The sequence below is a fragment of the Neophocaena asiaeorientalis genome, unplaced genomic scaffold (assembly GCF_003031525.2).
Source record: "Neophocaena asiaeorientalis asiaeorientalis breed wild unplaced genomic scaffold, Neophocaena_asiaeorientalis_V1.1 scaffold9, whole genome shotgun sequence".
Lineage (NCBI taxonomy): Eukaryota > Metazoa > Chordata > Mammalia > Artiodactyla > Phocoenidae > Neophocaena > Neophocaena asiaeorientalis.
Window position 1 is genome coordinate 1,029,522 of NW_020171825.1, and position 22,053 is coordinate 1,051,574.

At 40.5% G+C, this 22,053-nt stretch overlaps 1 protein-coding gene across 1 annotated transcript in view; it reads right to left on the minus strand.

Annotated features, from left to right (window-relative positions):
* Window positions 1-22,053, minus strand: part of PCCA (propionyl-CoA carboxylase subunit alpha) — a 353,227-nt gene that overhangs the window by 291,675 nt on the left and 39,499 nt on the right. The window contains exons 5-6 of the mRNA XM_024739985.1: window positions 3,256-3,369; window positions 1,361-1,414 (exon numbers count right to left, since the gene is read on the minus strand). Coding sequence (XP_024595753.1) covers window positions 1,361-1,414; window positions 3,256-3,369 — 168 coding nt within the window. The remainder of the gene's footprint in view (window positions 1-1,360; window positions 1,415-3,255; window positions 3,370-22,053) is intronic.

The window sequence follows — 22,053 nt, forward strand, 5'->3', positions numbered from 1 at the left end:
TCATCTATACCAGGAGCCGGCAAACTTTTTCTATAAAGGGCCATACAGTGAATATTTATTTACAGGCCATTCGGTCTCTGCTATAGCTACGCAACTCTGCTGTTCTAGAGCAAAAGCAGCCACAGACAAGAGGTAAGTGAACAAGCAGGGCTGTGTGCCAATAAAACTTAATTTACAAAAACAGGCAGCAGCTGCATTTGGCCCGTGGACCACAGTTTAGAGACTCCTCACCTATACAAACTTAAATATATTATATTGTACAAATACATTTAAAATGTATTATATTCAAATCATTTTCTTACATAATGACAGAACCTCAGCCAAAATTTCAAACTAGAAGATAATAAAAAGGGGTATAAACAGGAAAATGTGGATATACTGCACAAAACCTGGTCCACCTGGACCTTTGGATACTTACATCTAATACACCTCTCCAGACATGTGTTACTATTATCCACCTGCGTGACTTTACGTCACAACTTCTTTAGGCCTTAGTTTAATCTATAGGCCTTAGTTTTTAATCTATAAAGTAAATTGGTTAAAACAGATCGTTCTGGGCTAGAATTCTATGATCTTAAGAATTGTCCAAATTAAATTTATGAATTTTAAGTGAAAATTTCATCTTGAAAATGGTAATTGCATTCATAAATAATTCTGAATACATGGAAGAACAATATATAAGCATATCACAGAAACAAAGTATAATATATTAAAATATTAAGTTAACTTAATACCTGAGATAATCTAATGAGCTTTTCAAAACATTATCAATATCATATTTTAGTACCTGAAAACTAAGCTTTCAGTACCATCTTGAATGTAGTTATAAATACACCTGGAAAATCAGTTTAATAGCAAATATAGGGTCATGCACCTAGTCAGGATGGTGATATCAGGAGGATACTCCTGTCATAAAAAAAAGAAAAAAATTTCCCAAAATAGAGGCAGTAGTAAGATTTGATATTAAATGCCATAATATGCAATAAAAGGGAAAAAACAGAATCTTACTTCTGGCTTCACATTCTGTGCTCATGGTAAATAATTAATGAATCACTGGACTCCCTGATGTATTTGGCTAAAAGTCTGAAGTGTTTAATTTTAAAAGTCAAAGTCCACCCATGTTATAAACTAGGTATCATTCATTAGGTGTAATGGTGATTTTACAACTTTTCCATTTTCACGCTTCAAATCAAGACTTAGGTTACAGAATAAAAGTCTTCACTTTTCCCAAACTATTTTCAAAGAATCGTTGGGTCAATGAAAAGTCTATAACTCATCACTACCCATATTTACAAAAGCAACACCGTTACGCTGCTTTCTGAAATATAAGTTAACAGTTTCTGGTTCCTTACAAACTTACCAAACATTTGGCAAATTCTTTATTTTCTGAAAGAAATCCATAACCTGGATGTACCTTAGAAATGAAAACAAAAAGCACTTTCAGTTTTACCAATTTGCAAAACCTTTACAGTAAGCACAACAGAAAGAGCATTAACATGTTTATTGTTCAAGGGCCCTGGAGTAAGGTTACTGACTCTAACGTACTGATCAGCTCTAACTCAGTTCTCCTGAGTTCGGACCCAAACGCCAAGAAATCGCCTACTTTATACTCACTTGTAGCACGCTACCTGTCTTAACCACAGTCGGGGCCGTCTCCCATCACACCTGCACTTGGCTATGCAATTCAACCCAACCCAAACTCTCCCCACTTTTTCTGAGACTAACTTTGGCCACAAGTCTGGAGAATTTTCTAACAGCTAGTGGGTCAAAGAATTATGTTAAAGGAAACCTTTCACAAGATGGATGAAAAACTCTTATTTCCCCTTTCTTTACAGAACCAGGAACTGCTACTTTCCCAAACCCTGGCTACTAAGCCAATGAACGTATTTTATTCCTGACAATATTAATATATTCAGCCACTACCCAATGAACAGTTTTTGTCAAACCTAACTAAAATCAACGTTTGGTTTTACCTTTTCATCATTCTCTGAATTCATTTTTCTTCTAATATCTACTCTTCTTTCCCTCCTCATCCCACTCAGCCAGTCACAACCACTTCACGCTCTCCTCTCTCACAAGCCACGTTGCAACAATTTAAATCCTACCATCCTGTTCTAACCAAGTAACTTTTGACCAAACATAAATTTAGCCACCCTATTATCAGTCAGTATTGAAGATATTTCTAGGAAAATAATTCTGCTATAAGTCAAATTTCTAAATGAGTCAGTATCATAATCTAATCTAGAAGTATCTACACATTTAAGATTTTTTTAAATGCTAGACTAAGCTTTATGAACATGGTACAGAATAATTTACACTACTACATCACAGGAAAAGAGTTTCACTCCAACAGTTTCATTTCATATAAACATTCAACTAAAGATTGTATTCTGATAATCTATAGTTAAAAGAGTTTTACCTGCATTAACTCTGCTAGTAAACTGTAACATAATATGGGTTCATGAATTCAGTTTTTTATTTAAACATGCATCTTACTAAAACATTTCTTTCAAAAGAAATGTGAACACTAAGTGAAGCACTCCAGGCTAACTGCTGGTGTTGGCTGCTTCCATCCAATTTTAGAGATAACTCTACGTAGTTTTTTTTAACATTACATGTAATTAGTTCTCTGATAAAAACATACACATACACACACACACACGACAACAACAACAACAACTATAACAAAACACTATTCCTGATGTCAGAACCCAGTTTTTTCATTGGATTCCACTCCAAACAGAATTGGGGGTGGGGAGAATTACTGATTTCTCCATGTAATTATGTATATTCCATTGACACTATCAAACTAAAATAATTACCAATTGCATCACTTTTATTTCTGGAAGTATAACAAGGCATACATAATTTTTAAATGATTAAAACAGGGTCTTTTGGATCCTGCTTGTAATACATATTTTTTTAATACTCTTATAACACTAAAAGGGTTAATTCTCAAAATTAATTGGGATTTCTTTTTTTTTTCCCCCCTAGCAAATCTGGAAATGAACTGAAACTGCTCCCTGGTGTGAAAGCTAAATCCAGCAGCCACCTGCAGGATCAGTAACCAACACTGTCAGATGCTACAAAGCCTCTGATTTCCAGTAGCGAATTCGGCCACATTTAACTCATGTGACATGAACTGCAACAGCATTTTCAATCATTCTTTCTTATTTTTTTTTTTTAAATACAAACTCTAGTGTTCTGCTCACTACATATGAAACAGCTGCAGTAGACAGATTCATTCAGACTCACAGCTTGGGCCCCGGTTTTCTTAATGGCTTCCATGATGGCATCCATGTTGAGGTAGCTTTTACTGGTGGGAGCTGGGCCAACACAGACCGCCTCATCCGCCATTTTCACGTGAACCTGAAGAGACAAATCTCTGCATTAACAGATCCTCCCAGCAAAAAGAACTATCTTCATCTGCAAGTATACACAAATTGCAAATCTGAGTGTTTCCCATATCATTTATGTAGTCAGATCTCTCTCTGAACATGCACTAAGAAATTACAATGTAACAAATAAGCTCAGGAGCTATATTAACCATGATTTCATTAATTACAAGCCTAATCCACTAACCAGATAATTTCCATAATATTCATACAAATTTGATTAAGTAAAATCACAGCAAACAACTTTAGCCTCCTGTTCAGTTCATCTATATGTAAACCTTATATCAAAAACTACTCTGTTACCTGTAGCCAGGGTAGCCCAATATTTTCATAACAAGCACTCATGCCCAGTTCTAAGCAAGCTCCCCCGGAAGTGGGGATAATTAGAGAAACTGAATGAAGGGATGCAGTGAGTGTCCCTGCACAGCATCAGGTCAGCACCAGGCACAAATTAAAGCCCAGGACTAAAGAGTTCAGTATCACTACACATGAGCCAGAAAATCTTGAGATTCATTTAAATACTCTCACATTTGATCCTCACCCATTTTAACCTTTATTCGTAAAAGAAATGATACGTGCATTCAGTTCTAAACCTACTCCAAATTCAGGAATATATGCTCCATTTTTAAGACTACTTACTACACACTGTTTCAAATCTATTTTTGCTTAAGAAAGGCTAGGCATTCAATACAAAATAAATTCCTTACTTCTAAAAGAAATCTATTCTTTTAAAATGATGAAAGGGATTCATGTATTTTTGAAACGGCTTTTCCTAAGTTTTCCAGTGTAAGTTTAAATAAATTTAAACTCCGTTTAAATTTATTTTACAAGGCAGACATTAAAAACTGGAACACATTCATATGCCTGGACATGTATGACCCTCCTCCAAAAAGTCTAAGGTGGAAAATATTCTTGAGTATTGCTAAGTTATATTCTTCAGATGTAAAGTAGTTTTTAAAGAAGCATTGTTTTAAATGAGGTCTATCAAAAAAAAAATCAAGTCACCTTTTAGAAAGCTCAGAGTTCTCTTTATCTATTCAATAAATATTTTCAAACTAAGTAAAAAATTATATTGTGTATTGAAAGGTTAAAGATACTTGCTACCCAAGGGATTAATAGATCAATATCTTAATATAAAAGACTCAAATCTATGCAGTTTAATTTCTTTAATAACACCCAAGGAAAGGCAGCCAAGCTCGCAAAAGGATCCTAAATATTCCCATGTTCAAAGCAAGGCTCTCCTTTATATCTTGCTTATTCCCAACTTCAAGTTGCTCTTCTCCCCTCAGACCAGAATGCCCCCTCTTCTACTGCCCTCTGCCCAGTTCAGCAATTTTTTACAACAGCAATTTTGCTTTTGTAATTGTGGTTGTGGGTTTTTTCTATAAGAAAGAAATTGAATACTGAACAATCCTTTGAAAAAAAATACATTAGTCAGGGGCTTCCCTGGTGGCACAGGGGACACGGGTTCGTGCCCCGGTCTGGGAAGATCCCACATGCCGCGGAGCGGCTGGGCCCGTGAGCCATGGCCGCTGAGCCTGCGCGTCCGGAGCCTGAGCTCCGCAACGGAGAAGCCACAGCAGTGAGAGGCCCATGTACTGCAAAAAAAAAAAAAAAAGTGCATTAGTCAGGTGGGGATAAAGTATTTAAAGTTAAATCTACACTTACTCTGTATATCTTATTTCCCACCAGGTACTACCTATTATTAAAGATGCATTTAAAGTTCTACTTCTACCACTGGGTCTTCAGATGAAATCTCCTTTACTCTGAACTCCAGTAGTACAAGGTGCAAATTTTGGCATTTAATCGCATCCTGCCCAGTAATGTCATTTTGACTCCTTTACAGATTATGTCTGTTACAATTTATACACTCTCCTTTTCCAGATCATAAGGTCCTGCAAGGCAGAAGTTGTGTCTTAAATTCCTTTTCTTAAAAAATCTCTCCCAGCACAGTTTTATTGCTACAAGCTTTTAAATTCATAGATACACTTGGATGACTGTTTATTTAATAATTTTCATGTTAAGCCACTGTCTTTGAGGTAGAAAGCTACACTAAATTAAATCTCCAATCTTAGCAATACATATGGCAACTGAGAGTTGTACATGGTGGGGAGGGGGATTAAAATATATACACATGCATCCCTGTGTCCAAATTTTCTATAATAAATAGGCATCAAAAAGTTTAAAAAGGGGCTTCCCTGGTGGCTCAGTGGTTGAGAGTCCGCCTGCCGATGCAGGGGACACGGGTTCGTGCCCCGGTCAGGGAAGATCCCACATACCGCGGAGCGGCTGGGCCCGTGAGCCATGGCCGCTGGGCCTGCGCATCCGGAGCCTGTGCTCCGCAACAGGAGAGGCCGCAGCAGTGAGAGGCCCGCGTACCACCAAAAAAAAAAAAAAGTTAAAAAGGAGGGGAATCCTAATAATATTTTGACTTATTTACTTCCAGTCTTTTCTCTAAATATACTTTTGTAACCAAACTGCATATATAATTTTGCATCCTTTTGTTTTTTAACTATCATCATAATAGGCATTTTTCCTGTTATCACAAACTCTTTGTAAACATACTGAGAATCTAGCTCAGAGCCTAACATTTTAGCAGATCATTAATACTGTTTGAATAACCATTCAAATAAATACATCAAAAGCAGGTCAAAACTGCTTAGGGGGGCTTCCCTGGTGGCGCAGTGGTTGAGAGTCCGCCTGCCGATGCAGGGGACACGGGTTCGTGCCCCAGTCCGGGAAGATCCCATATGCCGCGGAGCGGCTAGGCCCGTGAGCCATGGCCGCTGAGCCTGCGCGTCCGGAGCCTGTGCTCCACAACGGGAGAGGCCACAGCAGTGAGAGGCCCACGTACTGCAAAAAAATTTTTAAAAACTACTTAGGGACTTTACAAAGAAAGGCAAAACATGCTGTTTCTAAAGGGGTTGGTTGGTTTCTTTTCTTCTATTTCTCAGAAACAAACCTTACTTTAGGGTAAAGGCCTATATTAACATCTCAAGCCCACAGTCTAGCACAGGGTCAGTACTAGCAAAAATGCTTGGCAAAGCCATTTGAAAGAAAAAAACTAGAACCCTCTGCTGCCTTAGTTCCCAAGGACATACTTCTGAGTCAACCATGAAAGGATAGTTTAAAACAACTTTTGAAACTCAATTTCAATTTTGTTGTTATTGTTGCTCTAAATGACTACGGTGATTATTATTTCTTTAATAATACAAAACAAACTGCATTCAAGCAGTGCAAAGGCTCTTCTGAAGAATGACTTATCTTTTTTAAAATATATTTTTTTTTATTTTTGGCTGTGTTGGGTCTTTGTTTCTGTGCGAGGGCCTTCTCTAGTTGCGGCAAGCGGGGACCACTCTTCATCGCGGTGCGCGGGCCTCTCACTGTCGCGGCCTCTCTTGTTGTGGAGCACAAGCTCCAGACGCGCAGGCTCAGTAGTTGTGGCTCACGGGGCTAGTTGCTCCGCGACATGTGGGATCTTCCCAGACCAGGGCTCGAACCCGTGTCCCCTGCATTGGCAGGCAGATTCTCAACCACTGCGCCACCAGGGAAGCCCCAAGAATGACTTATCTTCACCTACACTGACTAGATGTATCTGTCTCAAAATTTTCAGTATCTTAAAAAAAAATTTCAGTATCTTGAAAAATATTGATTCCTTTTCTATATATTTCAATAGTAAAAGGAAAATATAACAATCATGGAAAGCTTAACCTGAATTAATCAATTAACCACAATATTGCTGACTACAAGTTTCAAACAGAAAAACAGAAGATTTTAAGTAGCAATACTAAGTAAAGGAGTTAGTCTTCACAAACTTTTCCAATAGAAAAGTTTCCAATAGGGGTTTTAAAGATTATTAGTTTCCTCCTCAAGCATTTAGTTTTATATTTGGAAAATTTTTTATTCTTTAAATAGAGGAAGATTACTTGTATCAGCCTTTTATTTTCCAAATAATGATCTAGCAGAACAAAGGATGTGCTTTTCAATTTACAGGACTGAAAAAAAAATCACCTTCCTTATTGACTTTCTGTTTAATTAACTTAAATGCTTAGACATAAATAGGTTAAAAATTGTGCCTCAATTTTAAAACTTTGAGTTAATGGAAAATTTCATATTAGTCCATTAGATGCCTAAGATATGATAAAAAGATAACTCTGCTTGGTCCCTAACCTTATCAAATAGGTTGCACCTTAGTTTAAAACGTACACTAGGCCAGATCTGAGAGGGAAAGTTTTTAAATACCTTCTAAACAAATAGAAACTGAGAAAAATAGGAAAGACAAGCAGCTTTAAAGATGTTTTTTCATGCTAGGAGATTTTTTTTTTTGAAACCTATCAGTCAATAAGATCTGCAGTCACATGGGCACTATTTACCATGTCCATGAATACTTGAGTTTTCCTTGTGACATCCTTCAATGCAAACAAAACAGTGGGTTGACTACCTATAGGACATAATACATACTAGACGCCCTCCTTGCCTGAGAATAGCAATACCTCACACAATCTGGTCAGACTTTAGCATCTACCAAATCTAACCAAATTCCCAAACATCACCAACAAACAAAAAGTACCCTTAAAGACTGAAAAGTGAAAGAAAGGAATGCCAACTGCATCAATCTTAATTTGAAGAACTGGGAAAAAAATCTTTTTCAAATAAGACAAAACCCTATTTCTAAAGAAAAAAGAATTCTTCTATTTAATGCAAAGTGTCTGAGGTCTAAAGAGACATACAAATGCCAACAGACTAGTATTCTGGCACATCCTTTCTAGAAAGGCATTTTGATCCTTAGAAAATAAAGAATTTTTTTAAGTCAGTAAATATTACATTTGCTTTGATTCCATTTTGTGTAACTACATGTGTAGCATCATGACAAATTTATTCACAATTATTTTTAGATGGAGGGATTAGTAACTTTACTATTTTTTCTGCTGTTATAATTTATATAATTTTTGAAGTGGTAAAACCAAAAATTAAAAATTACAGGGAAAAAGAGAGAAGGTTTTTGCCGGATGTAAAACTCCCAACCCATTTTCTACAATCTTGTTTTCACATCACAAAAGGGATTGACCCTGAATCAATCCTGTAACCAAAACCAAGTTTTTTTAGTCTTTGTTTGGCAGGAATGAGCTTCTGAGGATATAGCAAGTAACAAAAGAAGGCAGAGCAGCATGACTAGAACCATATTCTCCTACCACTGACCCTGGTAGAATCATCCAGGGAGAGTCAGAGGGATGGAGGAGGGGGAATGAGATGCCAAGTATGAGAGGAAAACCTTAGCAAAAGCAATGTTGATGAGCTGAGACCACAGTGAAATGGATTGTGGGCTACAGCTGGGAAGAAACTGAGGTACATTTGGAAGGTCAGGGGCAAGGGTGTTGGTACGATGGGTTGTAGAGTTTAGGAGAGGCAGAGTGATAGCTGAGAAAGGGTTTGGAGTGTGGTTTTAGCTTAAGAAAAACTTGAACAAATGCCTTTGGAAAGGAATCTACGGAAACTAAGGAGCTAAAAACACCCGAGAGATGAAATCATCTCCAGTATTTCTGACAAGCGAGCAGTGGCAGAGCTAAGAGGTACTGGGAGGCAACACATGGGGGGGAGGGATAGAGCCCATCTCTCCCCAACACACACACAATAAATACAAACTAGTATTTAAAAGGGGAGGGGGGGAAGAAAAAGAAAAGAAGGAAAGGGGAAGGGAGGGAGGGAGGCAAAGACAGGAAAGATAGACAGAAAAAAAGAGACGGAAGGAAAGCAAGCAAGCCTCTTACGTACTTCCAAGACAAGCTCCCAAAGCCCCCACTCCCCATGCCCTGTGCTGCCTGAAGCTCTTCTCTACAGAAATTCTCGAGCCACAACTGCAGAGAAAGCAGCAGGGGTAGGATCAAATTTATCAGACACTCTTGTGTTATAAGTTCATGTCACTGGGATCAGAAAGTGAAATGTACAACTTCCAAATCATCTACAACTTAAACACAAGCATATTTCTCTAAATTTTGACCGTGTTCTTTCCCTTGACCTGGAACATAAATATTGCAGCAACCAAATTTAACTATGCAAACTAAGGTAATCCCTAGGGCAGGGGACAGCAAACTATAGTGAAGGCCAAATCCAGCCCAGTGTCTGTTTTTGTACATGAAATTTTATTGGAACACAGCCATACTTATTCATTTACTTATTGCCCATGGCTTCTTTTGTGCTACAATGGTAGAGCTGAATAGTACAGTCCACAAAACTTAATTTACTATTGGGCCTTTAGAGGAAAAGTTGGACCACCCATGCCCTAGGGCGAGGGTCCCAACCCTCAGGCCGCACAGCAGGAGGTGAGCAGTGGCAAGCTAGCGAAACGTCACCTGTATTTACAGCCGCTCTCCATCACTTGCATTACCACCTGAGCTCCGCTTCCCGTCAGCATTCTGGTGAGTTGTAAATTATTTCATTATATAGTACAACGTAATAATGATAGAAATAAGTGCACAATAAATGTAACGCGCTTGAATCATCCCAAAACCACCCCCCACACACCCCAGTCCATGGAAAAACTACCTTCCATGAAACCGGTCCCTGGTGCCAAAAAGGTTAGGGACCGCTACCCTAGGCGATGGCAGAGCAACAAACATCCAGAGTCCCTGCATGTCCTTTGAAATAGACTGGCCTCCCTAACCTAAAATGGCCAGATGTTATGTAAGAGAACATCTGAAAGTCACCCTATTTGAACCACTGTATTGCATAACATCAATATCTATTACTTGTAATAACATGCTAATATAATCACTACCACAAAAACTGACTCAATTCTTATTAATGAGACGAAGCAGATTAGTGAAATGCAAGTAGTAACTGCACTAGAACACGGCATGTCAATCTGAGAGTTTATGAGAATCAGAGAGGGAAATAATTGGTAGTTTTACACTTTGGGCAGAGACAGTTCACCACAGGGCCCGAGCACCCCGAACATCCTTGCTGAGTGCTCCAAACAGCAAAGTCTAAACCATCCCTTGATCCTGAGCTGTTTCTGTAACTAGTCACATTGGCAACTAAGACAGAAAAGCAACCATAGTGTGACTATTATATACTTGCTTCCTGAGGGAGGGGCACTAGTTTGTTTGCTACTTTGCTAAAAAAGGTGCTGAATCCTTGGCCCTAGCTAGCAAAAATTTTGTGCTCACATCATGTGAGCAAGGCACGAACTGCCTTTTTTTCAAACTCTATTTGCAAAAGTGTCCGTATAGCCAACAGCCCTAGAAGAACAGGGTAGTGTCTCACTCTGGAGCAAGAGGCAGGGGTGCTAAGTAAGAGCCGTTAGAAAAGATTCATTATGTAAGAAGAACCCTAAAGCTCAGGGTTCTTGTCCCATGATGCAAACCACTGCATGTGCAGGTATCACCTGACCCTCTTCATATCACCTATGGGAACTGGGACTTGGGAAATCAAGGTAAAATTACTGATACTCTGGGGGGATAGATAAATTGGAAGATTGGGATTGACATATACACACTACTATATATAAAATAGATAACTAATAAGAACCTACTGTATATCACAGGGAACTCTACTCAATACTCTGTAATGGCCTAGATGGGAAAAGAATCTAAAAAAAAGAATGGATATATGTATACATATAACTGATTCACTTTGCTGTACACCTGAACCTAACACAACACTGTAAATCAACTATGTTCCAATAAAATTTTTTTTTAATGCTGATACTCTGATCTTGCTACGGCTGTAATAAACTGTCCTTCATCGCTGACCCAGCAGTCTTGTATCTTCTACCAGCACCCACTGAAACAGTGAGAGGCTAACTTGTTAGCTTACAAGTTTCAGACCCTTCACAGTTCTTGACAGCCCTGTGTTCCTTAACTGTGACACACACACTGTATTTGTTGGGGCTAAATAGACCAATCACAGCCCCCTTGTGGGACTCAAGATGCTACTGTGCTGATGCTCCTACTATTAGCTTTGTTGAGAGCAGTAAACTGTCTTCCTTTGATCAGTGAAGTCCTGCTGTCCTCTTCTGGCATCGATGGAGTTGTGACAGATTTAACCCTTGCCATCTTCTATGACATGGGGTACTTCCCTGACACATAACTCTTTTAGGGTTTTTTGTTGTTGTTTATTTGTTTGGTTTGTGGGCGGTGAGGAGAAGAAAATAAGAATAAATGTCATAATTTGGAAAGTTAAAAAGAAAAATAACTGATACTGGTTGGTATTTGTCATGGCAAATGCTGCAGGTGAGCTCACTAAATGATATTCCAACACTCCTTTCTATCTTGCTTCCCTCCACTATCAAGGGCAGAAAACAAAAAAGAACATTTCCCAGACTTCTTGGCAGTCAGGGCACATATAAGTGACCTCAGTTCCACCAGTCAGGCATACTCAAAGAAGTGAGAGCAATATGAGGCAGGACCCCTGCAGGCAGGTAACATCTCATTGACAAACATGGAACTAACGGTGTCAGTTCTTCTAGGACAGCTCTAGAAGAACTTCTGGGCCAATCCCAGAACATCACAATTGCCAGCAATGGTCAGTAGTGGAAGTAGGGTTTGTCTGTAACAGACTCATTTTGCCTCCCTGGGTTATCCATATCTTTTGGCCCTTCTGGAGATTCTGAGAGCTACCTTATATGCATTAGAACTAGGATCAGAAAACTTTCTGTTTAAAGGGCCACACTGTAAATATTTTCAGTTTTGTAGAACACAGTCTCTATCAAAACCACTCAACTCTGCCTTTGTAGCACAAAAACAGCCATAGACAATACAAAACCAAATGGCCACGGCTGTGTTTCAATAAAGCTTTATTTACAGAAACATGCACTGGGCCAGATTTAGCCCATGGGCCATGGTTTTCCAACCCCTACCTTAGAAATGCTTTTCAGTCCAAATTAGTATGTCAGTCAGAATTAACCAGGGATAAAGTGGCACATTCAAACATGTTTGACTGAAAATAACAAAGACATGAGCAGAGTTAAAGGACCAACAGAGGATGGCAAGGTTTCCAGGGACTAACAACAGTGGGAAGCCATGGCCACCGTGGTCCTGAAGGGGCTCAGAGTGGGAAGAACACAGAGAGCTGGGGAGCACGGGTGACCCAACAGTTACTACCGCCCTAAAAGGTTGTGGCCACCGCGAGAACTGCAGCAAGGCACGGAAGTGGAGCTGGGATAAACAGCCTGATCTGCTGCTCATGTCTTCAAATAGCCAACCCGAGGCAGAGGTCAAGGAAGCTCAAGAGATATAATCCATAGATGTCAGTCTCCTGAAGACTGATCCATAAAAGAAAAAAATTGATAAATTAGAGTTAATTAAAATTTAAAACTTTTGTTCTTCAAAGACACCGTTAATCACAACGTGATACCACTTTCCACCTGCTAGGATGTCTGTAATCAAAAAGACAGATGTATCTGACAAGCATTGGTGAGAAGGAGGAGAAATTTGAACCCTCATACGCTGCTAGTGGGAATGTAAAATGGTACAACTGCTTTGGGAAACAGCCTGTTAGTACTTAAAAAGTTCAGTAGTTATCAAATGACGAGGCAATTCCACTCCTAAGTATATACCCAAGAGAAATGATAATATATGTCCATACAAAGACATATACACAATTGTTCATAACAGCCTTATTCACAGTAATCAAAAACTGGAAATCCAAATGCCCAGCAGCTGGTAAACGGACAAAAATGTGTTCTATTCATATAACAGAATATTACTCAGCCAAAAAAAGGCAACAAACTGATACATGCAACAACATAAATCAATCTCAAAAACATTATTCTAAGTGAAAGAAGCCAGACATAAAAGACCAAATATTATATAATTCCATGTATTTGAATTTTTAGAAAATGCAAAACTATAGACAGAAAGCAGATCAGTGGCTACCTAGGTGAAGGTGGGAACAAGAGTGACTGCAGAGGGACACAAGACATCCTTCTGGGTGATGGCTATGTTCTAAAAGTGAACAGTGGTGAGCATCGCACAACTCTAAAAATACACTATAACTCAATATGCAAACTATAACTCAATAAAACTGTTAAATAAAAATCAGGAAGTTTCATATAAAAATTTTAAATCCACTGTGCTGTGAGGTCTATATGAGACACTCCTGGCACACAGCAGTGTTATATGCTATTAATGTTTGATTAATGACTGTAACCAATAAAGAGAAAGTTAGGGTTCACCTGACAAAGAAGATTCCTAAGATAGAAGCCAACTGAGAAGGGCACTCTAGCAGCACACACAGTGTATCAAATGCATAGAGGCCCAAAAGGGACTAGAAAATGGTAAGGAAGTAATAAGCATCGAAACAGAAGAGACAGTCACCAGTGCTGTGTGCTATAGACAGAAAGCACCCTGCTATAGACCAGAGAAGGTGGGGATTTAGCTATTGGATCTAATGAACCAGATCTCTGGCAACTCTGGGGACCAACTTAGTAGAATAACAGAAATAGAAGCCAGAATTCCCTGGGCTGAACACCAAATTCGAAGCAAGAAAAGAAAGAAAAGCCGAAGACTAGTCTTTCATGTGGTTTAATCATAATGCTAGGAAATAGGGAATGCAAGAATATTCTACTTTATTTTCTCTATAACTGTTGGTAAAGCACAGTACACACACGAGGTATTCAATAAAACTTTCTGATTGCAGACTGATATAACTTTTCAGAGAGATACCCTCAGAGAAATACCTAACAGACGTGAGTGTGTATGCCTAGGCTCACAAAACTGACTAGAAGTCCCTAGGATGAAAACAAAACCACTGTCAGCAGGCAAACGCATGGCCATGAAAACAAAAGACAACCTAGAAAGAGATCCTATAAAATTTACAGAGATTCAATGGAAAAAGTTCTGGAGACGGATGGTGGTGATGGCTGCACAACACTGTAAATGTACTTCATGCCACTGAACTGTACAATTAGAAATTAATAAAGTCGTAAATTCCATGTTATGTAATTTTACAATTTTAAAAAAACTATATAGATTGATCACAATTTCCAGACTATCACTGACAAGCGGTTGTTATAAAACAGTTTCAGAAATTAGCTATATAGTTAAGTTATATGTGTGTGTGTGTGTGTGTGTGTGTGTGTGTGTGTGAGTGTGTGTGTATGGTACCACTTAAGCACTTAAGAAAAATTGTAACAAGGGAAGAAAAAAAGAACACAAAACAAATACCAATAATGAGAGTGGGCACAGCTCTAGCTTGCAATCATTTTCCACTTACTAAAGAAAAGCTATCACACATTCACTCAAGGCTCTAGTCATGAAGGCTTAAATATAGTTATGTATTTCTGAATACAGATTTCTGAAACAATGGCACAGTGAGATTCTAGAATAGGATTAAGAAATATTTCCACTGTAATAAGTGTATTTTTTTAAAACAGTGTTTCCAAACCATATGAATAGTTAAATGTCAGTTCTAATAATTTAAATACAAATAGCCACCAATGTCATGAGATACTGAAAACTACTAGAGCCTGGCCAGCACTACCATTGCTCATTATGTGCCACTAATTGATAATGCTACACATAAAAGTGAGTCATCTAGATGTTGTTTTTTATTTTAATTACCCAAGTAATATAAGAATATAACTAGTTTGATAGAAAATTTAAGTTTAAGCAATACAGATAACCACTACTTCTCACCCCCTTAAAGGCCTCCCAGTCCCACCTCCTACCCTAAAAGAAATTATCAACAGTTTTGTATGCATCCTTTCAGACTTACCTAAATATTTTCATATGCCTAGTAGACATAAAAGTGTACAGTTTTAGGGACTTCCCTGGTGGCATAGTGGTTAAAAATCTGCCTGCCAATGCAGGGGACACAGGTTGAAGCCCTGGTCCGGGAAGATCCCACATGCCGCAGAGCAACTTAGCCCATGAGCCACAACTACTGAGCCTGTGCTTTAGAGCCCGCAAGCCACAACTGCTGAGCCCACGTGCCACAACTACTGAAGCCTGCACGCCTAGAGCCCGTGCTCTGCAACAAGAGAAGCCACTGCAATGAGAAGCCCACACACCACAAGGAAGAGTAGCCCCCGCTTGCCGCAACTAGAGAAAGCCCTCGCACAGAAACGAACACCCAATGCAGCCAAATAAATAAATTTATCTTAAAAATAATAAAACAGGGCTTCCCTGGTGGCGCAGTGGTTGAGAGTCCGCCTGCCGATGCAGGGGACACAGGTTCGTGCCCCGGTCCAGGAAGATCCCACATGCCGCGGAGCAGCTAGGCCCGTGAGGCATGGCCGCTGAGCCTGCACGTCCGGAGCCTGTGCTCCCCAATGGGAGAGGCCACAACAGTGAGAGGCTCGCATACCACAAAAACAAATAATAATTATTAAAAAATAAAATAAATAAATAATAAAATAAATAAAACAGTGTATGGTTTTGTATCGTGCTTAAGATTTTCTTCCCATAAACTGTATCACACTACATATTATTCTTGAAACTTGCTTAACTGCTACATAACATTCCTGGTAACCTGGGTAAACCATAACATATTTAACCTTTACTCCAATAATTGATATTGCTCCTAATTTGCAGATGTTACAAGCTGCAATAAGATTCCCTGAACATGTCAATCTGTATGCATGTATATATTTCTGTGAGAAAAATACCTGGAAGTATAAAAGCTATATAAACTACATGCTTAAAAGCTTATGTCTATTAACACGTCTAGCATAGATGAATTTCCCCACATCATACCATCACTGAACATGTCTAATTTTATATCTAATGAAAAATGATTCCTTACTAGTTTTTTAATTTGCATTTCTCTAATTATTAGTGCCTTTGGGCATATTTTCATGTTTGTGAGCTATTTGTATTTCTTCTTTTGACCACTGACCATTTTTAAATTTAACACAGGAGAGATCTTATAAAGAAGCAAAGGTATCTTTTGGTTTCTTCCTTTTTTTTTAATTACACATAATACCAAAACATTGTTACTGTTCAAAATAAAGCTAACAACTCTACTGACCATCCCTCTATCCCCATTACATTTTCTCTCTCCAGTGATCTCTTCTCAAGTGAGTATGCATTCTTAGACCTTTGTCTATACCAGGGGCTCTCAATAGGGAGCAACTTTGTTCTGCAGCACCCAGTTGGCAATGTCTGGAGACAGTTTTGCTTGTCACAACTTTGGGATGGAGGGATGCTACTGGGATCTAATGGGTAGAGGACAGAAATACTTCGAAACATTCTACAATGAGCAAGAGACCCACCTATAAAAAAGAATTACTTAACCCAAAACGCCAATAGTGGGCTTCCCTGGTGGTGCAGTGGTTGAGAGTCCGCCTGCCGATGCAGGGGACGCGGGTTCGTGCCCCGGTCCGGGATGATCCCGCATGCCACGGAGCAGCTGGGCCCGTGAGCCATGGCCGCTGAGCCAGCGCTCCACAGCGGGAGAGGCCACAACAGTGAGAGGCCCGCGTACCGCAAAGAAAAAAAAACAAAAATGCCAATAGTGTCACAGTTGAGAACCCCCCGTCTGTGCTTTTATATGATGTATGTAACTATAAAAATATAAAATATTTTTAGTGTGGGTTTTTTTAAACATTAATAGTATTTTCATATCATATATGTCATTCTACAAGTTCTTTTTAGATCTTTAATATGTCTTAGAGATGTTCTGTCAATATGTAGAGATATACCCCATTATTTTTGTTTTTGTTTTGTTTTTTTTTTTTTGTGGTATGCGGGCCTCTCGCTGTTGTGGCCTCTCCCAGTGCGGAGCACAGGCTCCGGATGCGCAGGCTCAGCGGCCATGGCTCACGGGCCCAGCCGCTCCGCGGCATGTGGGATCTTCCCGGACCGGGGCACGAACCTGCATCCCCTGCATCGGCAGGCGGACTCTCAGCCACTGCGCCACCAGGGAAGCCCCCATTATTTTTTAATTACTAAAGAATTCCAAGATATGGCCCTACCAGTTTGCCAACCACTTCCCTGCTGATGGACACTTAGCATGGAGGAATCACCCAGCTGGATGCTCATAATGATGTTTCCTAACCAGACGTCCTGTCAATTGCCCCAGGTCCCCCTTCCTGCTCTGGATCTTTCTCTTCTGGAGCTGCTCCCTTCTTTTACAGACATCCTCTCCTGTCTATGTTACAGACTGAGGTTTTCTATTGAATGATCCCATCTGCTATCTTTTAGAAATTCCTCATCATTTCCTGCACTATACTCCCCACTCTGTTTTACACCAAAATTCTGGTTTGTTATTTTTCTTTTGGATTTTTCTTTTTAACCATTTCTCTTCCCTGGGAATTTGGGACAGGAAGATGAAGTCTGACTCAGCCCACCATCCTGAATTAGAAGTCAGGAACTTTAAAATGTTGTAATTTTTTACCACAGAAAATACAGCATGTATATTTTAATTTAAAAATTATGATCAATATAGTTTTCCAAAATGAAACAGTTAAAAGTATTTTTAAGACTGTCATGAAAAAATATCAACAAATCCTTACAGAGAATCTAATTTGGAATAAAAATAGGTATGTGAACATAATCATACAGTTCCTAAACTACTACAGCCACAAATGCAACCTGGCTACAGGTAACACACGTTACCATTCCTCTATTCATGCATCTTAATGTTGGGTATCTTTTTCCTAGCATCCATTCTACCAGATATCTGGGCATTCCTAGGAACTCCAAACTCTGGCTTTCTAACCTCAGATTCCATTTCCCAAATTATCCAATATTGCTGCTGGGTTCACAAAGGACATGAAAACCCTTGATTTACAGTGTATGATTTTGGTTGGTTTCTCACCAAAGAGCTTCAGATGAATATTAAAACAGCAAAATCAACCATCTCAATGCTCTTCTTTCTGAAAATTCCTGGTGCTCTACAGTTAAGCTCCTTTACATGAAGCAGCGATCACCAAAAGCAGTTAAGAACCTTAAAAAAGTTTTCACTAGCACAGTCATTCTCATGAAGCCATCAAAAAATCTGGGAAATGTTTTTATTTTCTCTCTAAAAATAAATACTCTTCCTTCTCACCAACTCCCAAAAAAGAACACTCTTCTTTACCAGACGACTGGATGAGTACTTTGAAGGAGCTCCAAAAACAATTTTGATTTCTCCTTATTCCGAGCCTAATAATTAACCTTGATAGTTACAGATCCAAAGTGATTTTGCCATTCATTGAATTCACCTGCAAATCCATGACTGGGCCCAGCTACCAGGAACAAAACAAAAGCTGAGAAGTGCTCCTCTGCGGACTCAGTCTACAGACTATGAGAAACAAACTCAGATAAACAGAGCAAAGGTATCAGGAATGAAGCAAAGATGGGTCTCTCATCTTCTACCTTCCTTGGAATTGAAACACCATGTAAGGTGGAGAATAAGAATCAAAAAGGGGGGAGGGGCTTCCCTGGTGGCGCAGTGGTTGGGAGTCCGCCTGCCGATGCAGGGGACACGGGTTCGTGCCCGGGTCCGGGAAGATCCCACATGCCGCGGAGCGGCTAGGCCCGTGAGCCATGGCCTCTGGGCCTGCGCGTCCCAAGCCTGTGCTCCGCAACGGGAGAGGCCACAACAGTGAGAGGCCCGCGTACCGCAAAAAAAAAAAAAAAAAGGGGGGGATGGGGAAGCACATAAATGTGTCAGGGGAGATGAAGTTACCTGCTAAGTTGAAGCATGACCCATCTCCTGAGGTTCTGCCCCTTACAGGGAGCCTAGCACACTCTGTTAGGCCAGAGGTGAACATCATCAGATAGAAGTCCAAGCATGTAACTTCAGTGAGCTTACCAGCTGCACAGAAGTACTATAACAGAGTGGGGCAGTGCACAGCCCTTCGCTGCGCACTTATCAAGGGCGGACGTAGCTGGGCGCCCTTAGCAACCCATTACCAGGCAACGGTTATGGATAGAGGAGCGGTTAGAGGTCCAGCTCAGCCATTAGTCGGAACCGATGAGCTGCCATTAGTGGGCTATTCAGCCAAGAGTCGGCAGAGCGATGATCGTCAGGTGGAGAGTGAGGTAAGAGACGGATTCCGGCCTCCTCCCTGGGGCCCTCCAGCTCACCTAGCCTCTGCGACCTAATGGCGGCAGTCATCTGCATGGGACACAGTCTGCAGGACCTGGCCCCCACCGTTTGGGCCGCCTGAGGAGCCTGAGGGCCAGTTGGGTCCTGGGCGCCTGGCTACCTCGGTGATGACAGCTGGGCAGGCTCTGGGGACCTGGCCCTGAGGGAGCCGCCAGCTGAGATCTGCCTCTTCAGCCAGGCCTGGGCACTGGCGGGAGGACCCAGCCTGGGTGCTGGATGAATGCTCTGGGGCAGGGTAATGGGCCCCTGCAGGGATCCCCTCCTCTTAGCCAGGACCTGGACCTCGGAGGGTGAAAGTTGTGCCTTGGGACCTTGCCCATTTCTTGTCAGAACAGAGAGTAACATTTGTTTGGTGGAGATTTACAGGAACGTCGTTACCTGACCATGGCCTGACCTCAAGAAAAAGGAGCCGACACCAAGAAGTCTGCAACAACTAACCACACCCGTCCCTCACCTTTCCTATAAAAGGGCTTTGCTGAAAACTTTCGGGGAGTTTGGGGTTTTTTAGGCACGAGCCACCCATCTCCTTGCACGGCCCTGCAACATACATTTCTCTGTTCCAAACTCCGATGTTTTGGTATTGTTTGGCCTCACTGTGCCTCGGGCACACAGACTTACGTTTTCAGTAACAGTACTGGGGTATAGACGCTAGCTTGTAGAAAGGCTCATTTCATCTCACAGAGATTTTAGGATGAATTAGGTCTTTACTTTTGGAAAAGATATGTGACAGGATGCTGTAAACACAGGTGAAAAGGTACCCAACCTGGCAGAAGCAATGGGCAAGGAAAAAAAATTAATGATTTAATAAGACTGCAAGTTACTTGGCTTTTATTTCAAAATATAACTTTTCTGCAAATCCAAATGTCTGGCTGGCTTAGGAGAGAACACTTGGTGCAGCTGTCGGCATGCGCCTTTTGTATGAAAGAGTAAATATTCAAATTAAAAAGAACATCTGGAGAACACAAGGTAGAAAAACCTTGTGGCAGCTGGCTCTCTGGACAGAAAGAACTATGGGAAAAGCTGTCCCACCAAAGGAAAAACTGTATATAATTAAAAGACCAGGAAAATGAGTTTCTGAGTATTACTGCCCAAACTCAAAGTAATAAAACATTTTCCCCACAACATTAGCTCCTAATTCCATTTATACAGTACTGGTCCCCGCTTTCCAATCTCTTTTCTAATTCAGCTATTCTATGTTCCACCCACCATATCCCTTTACCATTAAGTAAACCCTGAACACTTCCCTGACTCATTCCAACATTAATCACAGGTGCTCTGCTACAGCAGGGTATAAAGAGATGATAAATCACAGTTCCCTCCCCTCTAGGAGTTCAGTCTCATGAAAAAGACAGACTTCTATACCAATTGCAATGAAAATAAAAAAGAGTACGTATAAACTGCTAATGCAGAAAGTAACCCATGAAGAATCAGTTATTAAAGTATAAAACTGGATTTCTAATCAATGGAAAAAAGTGAGAAGGGAACTACCAACAGAGAAATCATAGAATGTAAAAGGCCCCAGCCTATTTAGAAATCAGTGAAATGGCCTGAAACCAAGGTGGATAAGGAGGCGCTAACAGGAAAGGATGGCGGAAGAGAATGATCAACTATGAGGAAAACCAGCTTGAAGGGAATCTTGAATGACACAGTAGAGTTTGGGCTTTAACCAGGAAATCAGTGGTTCTCAATGTTTACCTCCCACGAAAAGAAGATAATGGATCATGTGAGGAATGCTATATTCCATCGTAAACAGCAGCTTAATATACATTGCTGCAGTTGGGCCACTCCAAGCAACTAGCTGCAAACATTCTCTTTTCTCTCCCAAGACTCACACGATGCTTAACAAGGAGTGCTGTTGAAAATGAAAAGCTTTCTTTTCCTCTGATGTTTCCTAACCACACTTTTCCCATAATATAGGATACACAACATAATATATAGGATACAAAAACCCATTCGGATATATCAAAATCCTTCTCAGACTTTAATTTTTAAAAAACACCACTGGTCATTCTAATTTCAGGTAAAATGGAGTAAGCATATTCCATTCTGTTTGTCCCACTGAATGCAGCTATGAAATCTGAACAGAATACATTAATCAACTATTTGTGAACTCGGAAAAGTACGTAGCAGCACGCAGATGGAGGAAGAACAGAGTTCAAGTTACCATGAACCAGCGGTGAGTTTGGGATTTTCATCTCCTCCATGATCCCTCTGCCTGATCAACAATCTGATACCCACTAGGCAATGGGGTGCTGACAGGGAAGCCCTGTATTTCTGACTCCAGAAGCAGAAAAGGGAGCTCCTAAGACTTAGAACACTACAGAAATCTCCCAGGGTTTTTTTGGTTTTTTAGCTCCATTCTTTTGTGTCCCAGCTCCCAAGTAATTCCATGGCTGCAGTAGCAATGGTAAAAATGGGGGCCTAGGGATTCCCTGCTGGCGCAGTGGTTGAGAGTCCGCCTGCCGATGCAAGGGACGTGGGTTCGTGCCCTGGTCCGGGAGGATCCCACATGCCGCGGAGCAGCTGGGCCCGTGAGCCATGGCCGCTGGGCCTGCGCGTCCGGAGCCAGTGCTCCGCAACGGGAGAGGCCGCAGCAGTGAGAGGCCCACGTACCGCCAAAAAA